The 16,207-nt window shown below is 39.1% G+C and overlaps 1 protein-coding gene across 1 annotated transcript in view; it reads right to left on the bottom strand.

The window, feature by feature from the left end:
- The window catches only part of TET1 (tet methylcytosine dioxygenase 1), a gene marked incomplete at both ends in the record, with an annotated part of 57,238 nt that overhangs the window by 28,181 nt on the left and 12,850 nt on the right, over positions 1-16,207 (bottom strand). The window contains 3 exons of the mRNA XM_079535989.1: positions 5,015-5,108; positions 5,709-5,799; positions 7,021-9,532. Of these exons, the coding sequence (XP_079392115.1) occupies positions 5,015-5,108; positions 5,709-5,799; positions 7,021-9,532 (2,697 nt within the window). The remainder of the gene's footprint in view (positions 1-5,014; positions 5,109-5,708; positions 5,800-7,020; positions 9,533-16,207) is intronic.

Raw genomic sequence — 16,207 nt, 5'->3', positions numbered from 1 at the left:
ACCTATGCCAGAGCACAGTATTTCAAACATTTATCACTAAATTTTCTTTAATAAATTGTACATCCCTTCTAACCCTAACTTACACGTAAGACAGCCTAGAAGCTCAAGTATCTTCTCAGTTTTCTTATTTTCTCTATTCCCAATCTCTTTCTCAACTGAAGCCAAGCTAGCAAACTGAAAAAACAAACACACTTTTCTGCAGAGAATCAACTGTTAACGGAAGCTCAGAGCACTCTACAAAATGTAGTTTCTAGTATTCAGGCACAAATTCCTACCAGGTCAATGATCTGTAAAGCCTTTGTTTTAAGAGTGCACTGTCTAAGCATCACTTCTTGAAAATTTGATCAATTTCAGTGGCTAATATTAAGTCCAGGTCCTTAAAAGAAGGCTGTCACTTCAAGGGCAGTTGGACTAGATGGCCTTCAGAGATCCTTTCCAACTCTAAGGATTCTATATTTCTAACTATATTTACATTGCAAAAGCATTTGTAATTTCTCTTTTTTAATCTGTTGCCTTCCCTTCTTTTTTTTAATGGATACACTGCCGCTATAAGAAAGACCACTAAGCTCTGTTAAGTTATAAGCAGAAAGCCCAAAAAGGGAACCAGAACAAAATTGAAGTGAAAGAGTTTGAGAAAGGCATAGAAGCTGCACCGTACCACATTTCTCAAACAAATTACAGCCACCAGCAGGCTAACAGAATCTGAGAGGTCAACAGATTATCCAGGTGTAAAACAAAAAAACAAAGCACTTAGGGAAGATAAATCCAGAGATGCAAAAACTACTTTTGCTGTGTTCACAGAATCACAAGGTTGGAAACGACCTGCAAGATCATCTAGTCCAACCACCCTCCCATTCCTATCAGTACCACAAGCACTAAACCATCTCTCGTAGCTCCTCATCCAGGCGCCTCTTGAACACTACTAGGGACGGCGACTCCACCACCTCCCTGGGCAGGCCATTCCAGTGCCTGACCACCCTTTGAAAGCCATCTCAGAGGATTCCCACTTCAGAAAAAAAAAGCTTTGGCTGTGCCCCTCACAAAGTTAAAAGCCACCAAAGAAGCAGTCATAGGACAGTAGTGGCAGAAGAAAAAGATCACTTCCCAAAACATAGTCACGATTTCCAAGATCAGATGGCATCCACCCCAGAAACTCAGTGGTGAAACAACTGAACTTTCAAATCCAATATGCATAGTCTTGGTTTATAATACATCAGTATCAGGAGGCTTGAAGATTACTAAGAGGATAACAGTTTGGAAAATGGTCCTAGGAGGAATATTCCAGTTCAACGATAACATTAGCCCCGTTTTGTCTGTGCGGAGCAGATCTGAGCTCTGTGGCACAAACCAGCAATCACGTAGATAAGCATGATGCACAGAGACACCAAACGTTTGTGAATCTTTTGGCCATACTGCATGGCTTTCTAGATTCTCAGAAGGCACTTACCTTAGTAAAGACTCTTAAAAAAAAAAAAAAAAAAAAAGCAAACATTAATATGCCTTGGTACAAAGGAAAAGACCATATGTGAATAACTGCTGAAAAGACATGAAACAAAGGCAGGTATGTGTCTGATGGGAGCTCTGCACAATTCTGCTCAAGTTTGTATTCTCCTCTGTGTTTGTCAAAGGTAAATAAAAGCGTGACAACAGTTGATGAGTAATTCAGGGAAAAGACAAGCACAATCTGCAAATAAATGAAGGATGAGTTCATACTGCCGAGGGGGCACTAAGAATGGCAGATAAAATTCACTGCAGTGTCCATTGTTAAAGCACATGGTTAGCCATTACTGTGCAGAAATGAGAATTTTGCAGAACGATAGAAATCACTGCTTTGCAACAGAAAGAAAAGCAAAAGAAACAGCAAGGAACTGCTGGGAACAGAGCACAAGACTGAAAGCATTACTACACCACCACTACAGTTCCAAGTACAAGAGAGCAAAAAAAGAAAAGAAAGAAGAAATAAAGACAAAACCATCTATGACAGGGAATATCAAGCCACTGCCTTCAGCTTAGGGAACCTCAGAGGAATGAGTTACTGGAAAATAAGTGAGTCTTCTGGGAGCCGGCTGCCCTGCTCTTCCACCATCAGTCAGCACTGGAGACAGGCTGTCAGCAGGGAGGACCTCCCACCCAACCTGGCTGCTCTTATCAGTTCTCATCTCCTGTCTTTATTCCAACTCTGAGCCTTAGAAATTGCATTGCAATTCTGAATGAAGACAACAGAAAGCTGATCCAGGCCAACATCTGCTGAAACAAGTAGAAGGAACCTGAAGGAAACGAGTTTAATCCTGAAATGTTAAGACCTGTAGCTGTCCTCTGAGGTCACTGACTTCATCTTTGAATTTAGTGCGGCAGGATCATACCTAGAGTGAGCTACTTATGAACATCATACAGATAGAAGATTTATGAACCATTTCACTTCAATGAATTGAGGTAATCTTTATTTCCCATCAGATATATTGAGAGCAGAAATAAGAAAAAAAAGGAGAGTACAAACAAAGTACTGATAAAGCAATGGGAATGACATAAATCACTCACCGCTGTCCAGTGATAGGGGAGGCACTGTAACATGATCATATGAAAAGTCTAACCAAGAAAGATGGGTTCGCAATCCCACTGTTTCAAAGCTCTTTTTCCTTTAACTTATTAAGCAGAAACAGGATAGACTTGCACAAAATAAAAAAGCAAAAGAGATTTTAAAAAAACAAAGAACGAAAGACAACCCCCTAGCACATGTCACAGAACAATTGTTATTTTCTAATCACACAGTTATCACCTACGTAGATATTCTAAGTTTATTATACCCCAAAAACTAAGGAAAAGCCAGCTCGTTTTAGAAAAAAAAAGCCTGTCTCATTCAGTGTTTAATACACTACGTACATATTTGGAGCCACTTAGGTGAAAACAATTTAGGAGGAAATGAGTATTGTGAAACACAGCCATTAACAGAAGAATATATATATATTCTTATATTATATATAATATGTATATTATATACATACATTGTATGTACAAATATATACATAATATATATGGAATAATACATACACATATACACATTTTATAAAGCAGCCTTTGATTCCAAGATGTTTCTAATGAATTGATAAACAACAACATAGACTCATAGCAAAAGGGAAAGTTACTGGAGTAAAATAGCTAAATATGACTCTATACCAATTTTTTTCCTCCTCGCGTTTGCTTCAGCAGAGCTCCATCATGGTGCTCTTGCCAGCAAGCCTCTCAAGAGCCCTAGGGGCAACAGCTTGTCCATCTGCAAAGCAGAAATGAATCTGTCCCAGAGAGCTCTGTAATGAGCAAGTGAAAGTCTCTGTGCAGCTGACCAAACCTTGTGACTGCAATTATCTGAGAGCAGAACAAACTTTTTCCATATGCTTCCAAACAAATTTCAGAATGGTACTACTTTGGTCACAGCCAAAACAGAAATATGCTCCATTTTAAGGATTAATATTAGCACTGCCAATCGGAAGTTAACTCACACATTAAAAATACCAACTAAAAAAAATGTGGATTGTATACAGGATGAAACATAGAGAAGATTTCCACGATTTCCTTCCTTCTCTTGTATCATGCAGTCACACAGCAGGCTTGGAAAGGCATTCATTCCTTTTAGGTCTGAGCTTGCACACAAAAAGTTTTTTGCTGCACAAAAGACATTTGGAATTTAGTTCAATTAACATTAAAGCTTTCTCTCACAAATGCTTGGCATGTAGAAATTTAACTGAACTGTACCGTAATCCTTAAACAGCCTTTCCTATATACATTGAGTGCTTTCTGGCTGTCGTACTGTACACACATGTTGGACACCTACACCACGCAGATGCACAATGGAATCTATCATCTCTGTTTTACGTAAAAGGCAGTATGTTGATACTGGCAACAGCAAAACAAACTTTAAGAACTAGTTTTAAATCTCTTCCTTCTTTCAAAGGCTCACAACTGTTTGCTAAGGTAAGAATTTTAACTCCTAACCTCTCTGAAAAGTGAGGATTTTTTGCTTAGTTGAAGTGGTAAAAACAAAATCAAGCAAGCAGAAAACAGTCCATTTTTTTGGGACGGTCATTTCTGAAATTTGACCATCTTTATTTTTTTTTTATTGGATGCCTATTTGGTATTAAATATCATCTGAAGCAACTTACACATAGGAGATTCTTTTCTGAGCATCATTTTCTGGATGGAGTACGAAAAACACATTTAACTGTTCCAAGAATATAAGCAGTAAACACACATGCAGTAAATACACATTCACATCCTTATTTTAGTTACATAGTTACAAATGCTGGTCTACCAACTGCACGGTTATTATCATCAGATTAGCCAGGTAAGTCCGAAATTCCTAAATACAGCAACAATTTATATATATTCCAACAAGCAAATTCTTTTTATTTCCAAAACTCAGTGTACAAGATTTCCAGACTATTTTTTACCTCCCTCAGTGGTTTCAGCAAAGATAAGGGACAATCAATTCTTTCCAAGCTCTTTCCTGGAGCTTGTCTGCTACCACATTTCCTGGCTCCTATGAAGCAATGTGAGACAAAACTTTGGTGAAAACTATCACCATAACATTCATGTTTTGAAATAGTGAGTTCAGTCCCTCAAAGTGAGTAGCACATGGTATATGAGACAGTTCATACAATTAAGTTTAAAAAAAAAGAAGTTACTGAAAGGTTTTCCAACACACTCTTCTTTCACACTTCTCAGTAGCCTACTTCACGAGACCTCCAGCTTCCAGACACTGCCAGGTGTTCTTACCCTTGATTTGCCCATCTCTGCCAGCTCTGTGAAGCACCTCTTTCAAACTCACTCTAATCACAGCATCACAGATTAAAAAGTGATATTCTTAGCTTCATCATTCACTGAGACTTGTAAATCAATTAAATGAAGAAGAAACAGACCTTGGTTAAAGACCAGATTATATATAAGCTCAAAGACTATACATCATTAGATACTTCAAAGCCACAAAAACCAATTTGACTACTGTAACATAAAAACTTACCCACTTGGCAATTGGACACCCCTGAGAGCTTTTTCCTTCCTTTCCTGTATAAACGACTACCTCTATTCTCACAGCGCTTCCTTTTGCTCCATACCTGCATTAAGAAAGTTCAGGAGTGGAACTGAAAACACATTTTAAAACAGTAAACACATTCAATAAAACAAGAACAACAATTTTATTCTCAACTTTATTGAGAACAGAAGAGAAAAAAATACATAGCACAACAAAGAACACTACTAAATTCAAAGTCCTGTTCGCAAAAGCGATTTTGAAACATCTATTCCAGTAACAGGCTTCTGTCACTAAGTGGCTTCCATTACTTGGAAAAGAAATGTTATCTGCTTGAAAATCCTAGAGCACTTAGTCACTTTCTGTCCAATTTGAGACAGGTTGTTTGCATGCAGGACACCAGAAAGCCTACTCCTGCCAGCTGCTAATCTCTGTCATCACTATGGACTTCAACAGCACCTATGAGCACACTGGCTAAAATTGCTGGAGCTCAGACAAGATGCATGAATTTGGAATTAGAATGTGAGAGCTTCCCTCAAGCACATCAGAACAGGAAAATGTTTTACAAATGAGTACAGCAAAAGTATTAGAAAAACAAAGCCAAACAGCACTCATTTTCTCACAGCTCTTCTTCTTTTCTGTTTACACAAAAACACTGCTAGCACTAAAAAGCACATTTTCTCACCTGTTCTCCATTATTTCTCTCACAGCAGCAACGCTTGGTCCTGTCCCGAGGTGTGTGTAATATGGGCCCTCATCTTTCTCAATAATTTGCTCTACAAACAGGTTGAGAAAAATAAGTTCGCACATCATTTCTCATTTACATCACTACAAATCAGCACAGAAATGGTTTACAGAAACATCATCTTAAATACACAAAATCTGCCCCTGAAATGCAATGAATAAGTAGCATGATTGATTTTTCCCCTCAGAGACATCATAATTATACTATTTCATGCTTGCTTTCTCCTATTAATCTTCTGGTAGATTCTCTTTCTTGGTGCTACAAATAGATCCTATTTATAATACTATCTTGCATTCTTTACCAATGTTCATTGCAGGACCTGACACATATTGACTAAGTAAGCTTCCAATGCCCTTGTGAGTAGGCAAACATTATCAATTAATTTTAGACAACGGAGAATTGAGGCCAAAAAACATCAGCTGACAGTCATACACTACTACAGAACAAAAAACGCAATCCAGGCCTCTTAACTAACAGCTTGTTGCTTCAGAACATTAGAGCAAAGATGAAAAAATCTTCCTGTGTACAATGTTAACAGTCCCTGCAGTGGTTTTTTCTTCCCCATCTATGTGCTTTGATAGTTTGAAAACACAGCATGTCCAATACCATCAATCAAGTTGTATTGCAAAATTCTCAGCACCGAGTTCAATCCGACACCTCATGCTACAACACAAACTGTTCTGTATCTGGATTTATTACCTAATCTCCACCTCATCTTATCTCTGAGATGAGACATCTACAAGCCTTTGACAAGAATCATAACAGAAACTCCCACTACCCTCAGGGCAAACCATGACAGTAACACAACTGCCCTCAACAATTCCCTGCTGCTTAGCCAGGAGGCATTTAGGTAAAAATGAAAAGGTATTGGGAAAGTTTTTGCCCAGCTCATCTCAAGCAGAAACTAGTTTGAGACCATAGAAATCCTGATCTGATATACTCAGATGAAATTACAAGCATACAAGCGAGTAACAAGAAAACAACTGGAAAAACTCATTTTCCTCAATTTCAATTTAAACAGGTCAGATGCAAGGCCAAAAATACTGAATTTTGCTGTTATTTGCAGGCCTGAAGAACACCAGGCAAAGGTTACAGAAAGGGAAAGAATCATTTTCTTCTAGTTCCTAACAGCAAAACAAGTATCTTTTTGCAACACCTATGCACCAAGTATACTTTCTTGCATTAAGGGGAGCAACACAAACACATGCCCACGTGAGAGGTACAGGTAAAAGCTAGCAAAAGGATGACTTACCAACACAGTCACAAGTTGGCAATTCAGACTGTCCTTTTTTTGTAGGTGTATCTATTAAATTCTTTGTAGGAGTATCGAGAAACTTCATCGGTGATTCAAGAAAACTGCTGAGTGTGTTTTTTGCTGGAGAACACCCTGAGTCGCCTGTGCTGTGCGGATGGTCAGTACCCAAACTTCTTGATGTTAGAATGGTAACTTCACCTGCACACTCCATGTTCCTGAGAGCTTCCACAGTGCCTGGCACCTGACCCGCACTGCAGGAAACAGGCAGCATCTGCGACTTCGGATCTACCTGTCGATCAACAGCACCCTGCTGGACATAGGCTTTATCTTCACTGCACGCTTCGCTAGCTCTCAGGTTAGACTGACTAAAAGTTTGAGGCAAAGGATGTGTCTGACCAACATTCACTGCCTGCTGTACCTGAGAATTACATTTTTCTGTAAACATCTGTGTGTTTTCACTTGGTCTGGTTAACAAGGATGCTGTTTTCAACTGCGAAACTGACAGAGGATTACGGGAGAGCAGATCACTATATTGGTTACATGCTGCGACATCGTTTTTCAGTGGAATGATGCCTGGTGGGTCACTGGAGCCTGCAGTTTTGATTTGCTCATTCACCACTTCATAGCCAAACAACCTGTCTTTTTTTTTGTCCTGCGGTACCTCAGATAATCTGTGGAACTTTATCTGTGTTTGAGGAAGAAACAACCTAGGTTTTTCCTGTAATGTTAGCGCATTTTGACTCAGTGCTTTCTGTACTTTGGTTCTTGGTGATTTTTTTTCCGACAAAGCTATTCTGGAGTCCTGTGGCATGGTTTGGCCAAGCTTGTGCAGTTTTGATGATATCCAAATGTCCTGTAATTCACTATGCTGGCATGACAACAACTCTAGTTGGTTTCGATTAATTTGTTGATAGCGTGCTTCTTGAGGCTTTTTTTTGTGTCTTGGTTTCCATGGTACAGCATTTCCTTTTTTATTTGTTGATTGTTTTTGCTTTAACAGTAAGGAACTGCAATTATGCCTAAAAAATACAGATTCTTTTCTCTGCAGCAGATCTTGGTTATGTTTTGCTTGCCTCTCATGGGATATTAAGTTAAGCAGCGATGTCTTTATGTCATTCTTCTGTTCTGGATTTGCCCGGTTTGATTCAATTAATGCTGCAAGTTGAGTTAGTTGTGTAGCTACATCCTCTTCATCCTGGCTGTGAATTCCTCCTTCTTTAATTAAAGAACCAGCTTCCAAGTTCAAATCATTACAGGTTGGCTTTTGATCTAACTGGCCAAGAGTATCCAAGCTGTTGCTCACATGTTGAACATTGCAATACCGTGAAAGGGTGACTGGATCATAGTTTTTCTTGGTATTAAGTCCTGAAAATGATTTTGCATTAGATCTTAACTCGGATAAAGTTTTGGTATCTCCTGAGGATAACTGCAGTTTATACATCTCGCTAGCAAGATTGGCAGGTTTGTCACGCAATTCAGAAATCGAACTTTGGCCATTGTACAACGCTGGCTTATTCGGGAGCTGCTTTTGTGAGTGAGCACAGTGAGTCAAGAGCTGTTGTTCTTTCTGTAAGTAAGTGTCATTGATTTCTTTTAATGTAGAAGATGTGAAGGAGGATGAAATATCTCTTTTATAACTATGGAGCAAGTTGGAAGTTCTTTCTTCTGTACACTCACTATTTTCAGCTTTAGCTGGGGAAGATGTTCCTAAAGGGACTTCAGATAACTGTGTTAAAGCTTCAATAGCTACAACCTGCTCCACAGTTAGGTTTCTGTTTTTAATCAGGGACAAGAAAGTTGGCTGGATTGAAGGACTTTCATGCTGTGTCTCTGCGTTAGGTACTTTGAAGCCATCCTCTCCATGCACTTCCTCTTTAACCAAAGGAGGACAACATGTGCTTTCTTGCAGATCCAAAACAGAACTGGTTTGCAGTACTGACTTATCAGAATCCTGAAAGACACTGCAAGTGCAGTTTTCCTCTTTCATGAAAAGATTTCCTTGTTTGTCTGGGTGAACACAGCTAACACTAGTTGTCAGAGTGCTGACTATGTCATTCAGATTGGTAGCCTTCATCCACTGGGCATGGGAGTTGCTTGTCAAATCTGTCCTTTCCACTACAGATGCTTTTTTCAGTGAAGCAACTGCTTCTGGTGATAAGTAATGTAGGGTTTTTATGCCATTTTTGATGGTCTGTGCAAATGATTTTTTTGGCTCAGCTAATTGACTGGGAGAGACCGCTCTTTCACTTTCTTCTGCATTTCTCAAGTGTTCGTGGCCTGTCACAGTTCCATGGGTATCTCCATTGACATGGACACCAAAGGATGGCTTCTCGTTATGTGCCCACTTCTCTGCTTCTAAGCCTGTCATTCTTTCTTTCTCCTTAGACTGTGCATTTTCAAAGGGTTGTGTTTGGTTTGTTTTCACCCTGTATTTTTCACCATGACCGCATATACTGCATTCCATGAGTTCTGGTCTGCGGCCATTTACTGGTTTGTTTTCTAAATTTGCCTGTGAAATAATAATAATAAATGTTGTAACAGTTGCTCAAAAGCATTAAAAATAAGAAGCGTATTACTTATAGCAATCAAATCCTACTTTGAATATATGAGGAATATCCTAATTAAGCACAGGCATAGATGTTGAAAAAAAACAGGAAGTAATAAAAAACCTGAAGCCTGCCCACATTTATAGTAAGGTCTTTTAATGGGGTAGGCAGAAGAAGAAAGCTTGTGCGTGGGGAAAACTAAAGAAATGAATTAGCACATAAAGGACTTCACTAAATGGTAAAGATTCTGATCTAAGGATTTAATTTTTTGCTGAATTTGCATAAGCAGAAAGTCTCCATCCAATTCAAAGCAAGACTGAAGTCTAAAAGCTTGGACTTCACAAAGTTTGGTATAATTGTACTTCTACAGCTATACTCAAACTGACATGTGACTTGTTTGGACACTCTAGCAAGAATGACTGCTTTTTGGGTTAGCTGCAACTCCTTCAAAACTGACAAACGTTAAAGTGAGATGGTTAATAAGCCAGCTATGGTGTTAGTGCATCTGAAAGTTACCACGTAAACATTGTGACTGCCTGCTACATTTAGATGGTATCTTTCACATTTCTGAACAGTCTTTCAGGTAACTGAGCTAGCACTATTACTATTTTAGCAAACTCTTAATATTTAGTTTAATATACCCTTCATCTTCCAAGACACAATACACTTCATGTGGCTACAACAATTTCAAAACCAACCGAGTCAGAACACTGTGTCCTGGGGATTGTATGCAGATGGGCCTCATTTGAGGTAATAATCTTATTGCAGCACCTAAGAATTATTTGAATATTCTGTAGCTTTCAGCCCTACATAGAACAGAAAACAGCACTGTTTTTCAAATCAGACCCTGCAATAGAACTGGTTAATTAACCATACATTGGCACAGAAGTTTTTAGCAGTTCACTTTTAGCACCAAATTTAAAGTACTTAAATCAAACATGATTTAGCAGCCATAGCTAAAATGCATGGACTTCTCCAAGAAACGAGAACAAACGTAAAATGGATTTATGATTAATCATAACCATCAAGGCGAACCTTTCAGAAATCCCTAGGCAAAATGAAGCATATGCACCTAACTCCATCTGGAGCCCAATATCCGCCCCACAACTGATCACTAATTAATAAAAAACATAACAGAGAATCCTTAGTATGCCCTAAATATTATCAGGCATCAAAGTACTATGAAAATGCTATGTAAAAACGCATGCAACGCCTCTGCAGCTAAGTCAAATGCATGGAAATTAAGAAAGAAAGACACCATACATGTTTCTCCATTACGCACAGATGCTGACTCAGGTCTCTGAGCCTGAACTCCTCTGGATCCTGGGGAATTTTCATCAAATGGGACCCAGGGGATCACCAAGAAACTTCTAAGAGTTCCACAAAAGTGGATAAGTAAATCTGTTGTTAACAGGGCTAAAGGATTTACATAGGCCTCCATAACTACCAAAGAATACTGGAACAATCCATCACTAAAAAATAAAAACACACAATTCTATGCCTACACAAAAGCTGCACTTCAGTTACCAGCTTCTTTCCTCTACACTTAACTTCAGGAAGAACCATATTATGAAGTTATATGTTACAATAAAAGTGTACCTCTATCAGTCCAAAAGCTGTCCCAACTATGTAAAACTGCTATTAAAAGCTATTTAATTGAGTAGGAAGCTGAGGAGGTAGAAGCAAATAGATTAAAATCACTCCTCAGAGCTTACAGGTTTTCAATACAATCACAAAAAACTTTAAGTCTGCAAAATGAGTAATGAGAGATGGAGGGAGAGGAGGACAGTTCAAGCATGACCATCAGCAGTACATCCCACTTCTCTGTCAACCACGCTGTTCCTCAGAAAAGTACTCTTATCTGACATATAAAACTGTGCTTGAAAATACTCAGTACATTACCTGCTAGAAGCATACAAGTGCAGTGCTGTGTCCACATAAGACCCAATTGATCTTAGCAGCAAACTGGCATTATTAATAAAATTCCTCACACATACAATAATTTCCATTCGAAATTTCTACTTCTAACTGGAAGCTGCCTACGTGCAACAAGGAAGAAAAAAAGACCAGCTGAATCATATCACTGGTTCTGTTTCATATTTTATTTTTCCTCGCAATTAATTATAATAAAATTTGATTTAAAAAAGAAATCAACTCCTCTTCCTTCTGAGTACTGTGCCACTTTTCTTCTTTTGTTACTGTACTGCAATGAGTCCTAAATATACCCTTTTTAAATTTTCCTTCTCTTACCAGACTTTCCTGTGGCCTTTTCTTTTTAATAGGTAAAGCTACTGCTTCCCTGTATAAAAAGAAATACAGACATACTAGCAGGGGCAGAGGTCATTCAATTCTTCTCAGCCAAAGTCTGGCAGACCAAAAGCAATAGCTCAGCAAATGCTTTTGCAGCTGAACAACGTGGTTGAAGTCTATCTCCCAGTCCTGAATCAAAGAACTGAAAACTACAGTCAAGGATACCATGCTTCCAAGCAACAGCCTCAAAATTCATGGAAGCTGAGCACGGAAGACTGATCCGATTGATTTCTAAAGTTTTTGTACAAGTGTAATGGAAAGTGGTAGAATGAACTGGATCAATGAAAGTAATTTCCTCTCTTCCTCATGAAGGGGAGCACTGCTTTAGCTGGATATATAGAACACTAGCAGATCATACTCAAGATAAAACTTTGCAATAGTTAATGTTATTAGGAGAAGAACCACAGAGTACAGCCTACCGTAGTCATTGCTAGATTGCTTAAACTTCAACATTTTATCTTTTTCTTCTTATATACATACTTCACTGCATGAGGTAATGCTTCCAAGCATACATGAAAAGCCAGTTACAGCAAATCATTCTCAAAAGAGTCAGACCGTAACATTGATTTTTCTTTTAATACAACATAACTGTGAAGCAAAGCAAAGATTTTAGTAATTCACAATCAAAATACAGTGTCAAGGCTAACCTAAAGACTTTTCCACATTTTCTGTACAACTGAGAGTAGACTGCAGGTTTGTATCTCACTTCATGTCTGCATAGGTGGTAATAACGCATTTTGTACTGAAGGTAACAGCCAGTAATTATTCTTGTAAAGCAGAAATAACAGATGATATGTAGATCAAATGCTGACAAAATGGCTCTCAGAGCAAGTCTTGACAAGTTGCACAACAGCCTACATCCCCTAAGTAGACATCCCAATTATATTCTTCCCCCACCCCCACAGGAGCAGAGTTCTCAACACATGATAATAATGACTGCACCTATTAGCTTGTGCTAATAACCAGGATGACCTGAAAGGTAGCTCTTCCAGCATAACAACATTCAACAATGCAAAGGGATGGGTGAGTGAAGAGAGCTTGCACTGTGCACCTCTTTTCCTCTGCAGTGCTTTGGGTAAGTTTGGATCCTGATACAGCATCTGCAGCCATGCAGCAGGCCACGCACGCTCTTCCATGTTGGTAGAATGCTGGAACCACCTCAGAACTCTAATATCTTAAGAAGAAATTTCTTCCAGAAAAACTGTTTGGGAGGGAGGGAAAAAAAAGACAACAAACATACTTCACCTCATATTTGAACAGGCTATTTTATTCATGGCCCAGCTGTCAGACGTCAGTGCTTCACCAGGAGGTAAGCAAGAACCAGCCAGCTGACCAGTACCAATTTACTCCTATGCAATGTATTCCTATTCGCCAGCATCTGCCCACCAGGACACGTAGCATCTCCATGGAATACAGGGTGGGTACTGCCTAACAGAGGTGTAAGTATGGGACCATCATGTAGGGATAAAAAGATAGATGTGGGATAGAAGATATGGATAAAGAGCCAGAAAGCACCGGACTGGGGAAACACTCATCTATGTCGGGTGCTACCAAGTAAGCCACCCCGTGTAAAGGTCTGAACAGATGCTGTGGAAAATGTAGGGTCACTGACTACCATAATGCAGACAACAAAAAAGTTGCTGCCTAAGGTTGCGGGCTGAACCAAGTTTCTGGGAAGGTAACCAGGCCACAGAGAAGGACAGCGAAGTAGGGGCCCAGCTGCAAGCCGAGGCTCATTCCCATTAACTTCACCAGAAACTTACATCTATTATCACCAATTACATATTAACCATGGCCATGAAATGGTATGCGTCTCTCAGTACACCACACTTGTACAACAGCTCACAGAAAGCACATTTCCCACAGATCTTCACGTAAAGAGAGCAATTTGGGTCCTACAATAATATAACATAACCTGCCCATACAGTATGTTTTGTTCCTCACAGGAGCAATGGCACTGGGCAAGCATTTACAGCACGCTCATAATTCCGTATTTTAGAAGCTACAGCAACAAAAGCAAACAATCTCTGCTCTTGACAAAATGATGTAAAAAACTGCAAGAAGGTTTGTATGGAAACTCAAGGCAACATTAAGTTCTGTGAAGCTGGAGAAAATCACCCAATTGTGTTTTGCTGAATGAATCCCCCTTCACTCACAACTCCTCTGTGGCCCAGAATATCCAGCCCACCCAAACCCACCCATTCAATTACCAGCAAGACTTGACGCTGGATCTTTTAGCAGCTAGCAAATCCACTCTACCTAACAGTGTGAGGATTTTGTCATCTATATTCATATCCGGAATGAGCTACAGTAACAACTATATTGTGGTATCTTCATTCCTTTCACTTCTCTCTCCCACACCACTACCACAGTTCTCCTGCTTATCTTTGTAACACTTCAGTGAGACCACTTACAAGAAGACCTACAAGATCTTCTGCAAGAAGATCCTAAAGGATGCAGTTGCTAGCAAAAATAAATAAACAAACAAAGTGCAAAACACTTATTCAGATTCTGAAGGTTTCATATCGTGACCCACAGAGAAGTGTATTTAATAGATTACTCAGATTTCTGTTTCTATCAACCCTGTGCTCTAAGGAGTGAAAGTGCAAACCAAAACCACAAAAAGCACACCATGGACACCCTGCTCCCCTAACGCAGGCTCCCAGAAGAGGAGGTGTTAAAGGAAAACTTCTTACAGAATCTTTTCTGCTACAGAAGCCAATACAAACTAGTATCATGCTTGGGTTTTTCTGTTTGTTCTACATGATGTTCTGATTTATTCAATCATTTATCTTCAACGTCGTAATGGAACACTCAAAGAAACACTGACAACTCTGGGAAACATAGCACTCAACCCACAAAAGAAAAAGGATATATACAATCACCAGCAATATCTATTCCCTAATACAACCCTCCCCTAACATGCTTTAATTAATAGGTAGAGATGGAATAAATTCAGTCTTTGAACTTACTCATCCTAGCTACTCATCCTGTCTCTTACAGTTTGTTTATGAAGCCATCACCATACGTTTAAGCCTGTAACTGTGAATTGAGAGTCAGCAGTGTTCTTAATGGGGTCCTTGGGGAAATTATCACAGCTATGTATTATATAAGGTCCTTAGCAATGACCCAGAAGAAAAGTGAAACTAATTCTGATAGAAAAATAGCCTAATAATGATAAAATGAGACATGATTTTTTGGCTGGCAAGCAAACATTTCAATACAGATAAAGGTGAAGCTGTGTATCTAACAACAAAGGCATTGGGCTGTATGTACATAATACAGATTTTATCTTAGAAAGCAATGACCCTGGAAGGAGCATTAACATGGTCAATAAAACACTGCACAGTAACTATAGAAACTCCTTTTGCAACTTTATGGCCAAAACAGTTAGCAAGATTCTCCAGTGCATAAATAACAATGCAATTAGGAAAAGACAGATTATTTTATACCCCGTATTTGGCACTTCTACACCTGCCAGTGGAGCAGAGCATCCAATCCTGGCATACCCAATTCAAGCAAGACATTGATATGCTGGACAGGTCTTGGAAGACCATGAGAAAAACAAAAGATTGAAGTATCTCGAAGTGAAAGCCTCAAGTCCACTTTCTACAATTTACCAAAGAAAATCGAAAGGCCACAAACTATTGCTAAGCCCTGCGCAGAAAAGAAAGCTAATAACAGAAGGCTCTTTGTTCTAGCAGACAAAAGTATAACAAGACTCAATGACTTTAAGTTAAAGAGAGGGAAGTCTGAACTGAAACTACGTTGCACATTTTTGTAGAGGTACAGAATAAAAAAAAAAAAGAATCTTTTAAGCATGTCACTAGATGCTTCATCACAATTTTCATCCATGGGAATTTACAAGTTAAAAACACCTAAAGAAACTTGAAAACATGATGCTTCAATCATCATAAATTGATTCAGTCTTACAATCCCCAAGTGTAAGCGCAAATGATCACAAAAACCTTGCACAGCTTTAGGGTACGTGAACCAAGCTAATGTAAGCCCCTTGCCCTCTGTTTCAGCTCACTAAAGATCTGAACTGCTGCTTCAGGTAATGCCCCAGTTCCTATAATCTAAGTAGGAGGACATTCAGCTCGTTAACACGGGACTTAGTTTGAGTGCTTAACCATCTGTCCCACAACCACTTGCATTATTCACAACCTGCTACATGCCGGCACAGCAGCTCTCAGACCACGTCTACCCAGGACACACAGCTCAGTAAATTAACAATGCTAACCAGCCCCAGCTCCCAAAGAAGCACTGAAACAAGTCATTCACCAACTCATTTCCAAATTCCAACATCTACGTTGCACGTACATTCT

Source organism: Tetrao urogallus (assembly GCF_951394365.1).
Source record: "Tetrao urogallus genome assembly, chromosome: 5".
Classification (NCBI taxonomy): domain Eukaryota; kingdom Metazoa; phylum Chordata; class Aves; order Galliformes; family Phasianidae; genus Tetrao; species Tetrao urogallus.
Note: the sequence above shows the minus strand (reverse complement) of the source record. Positions and strands in the feature narration are given on the sequence as shown.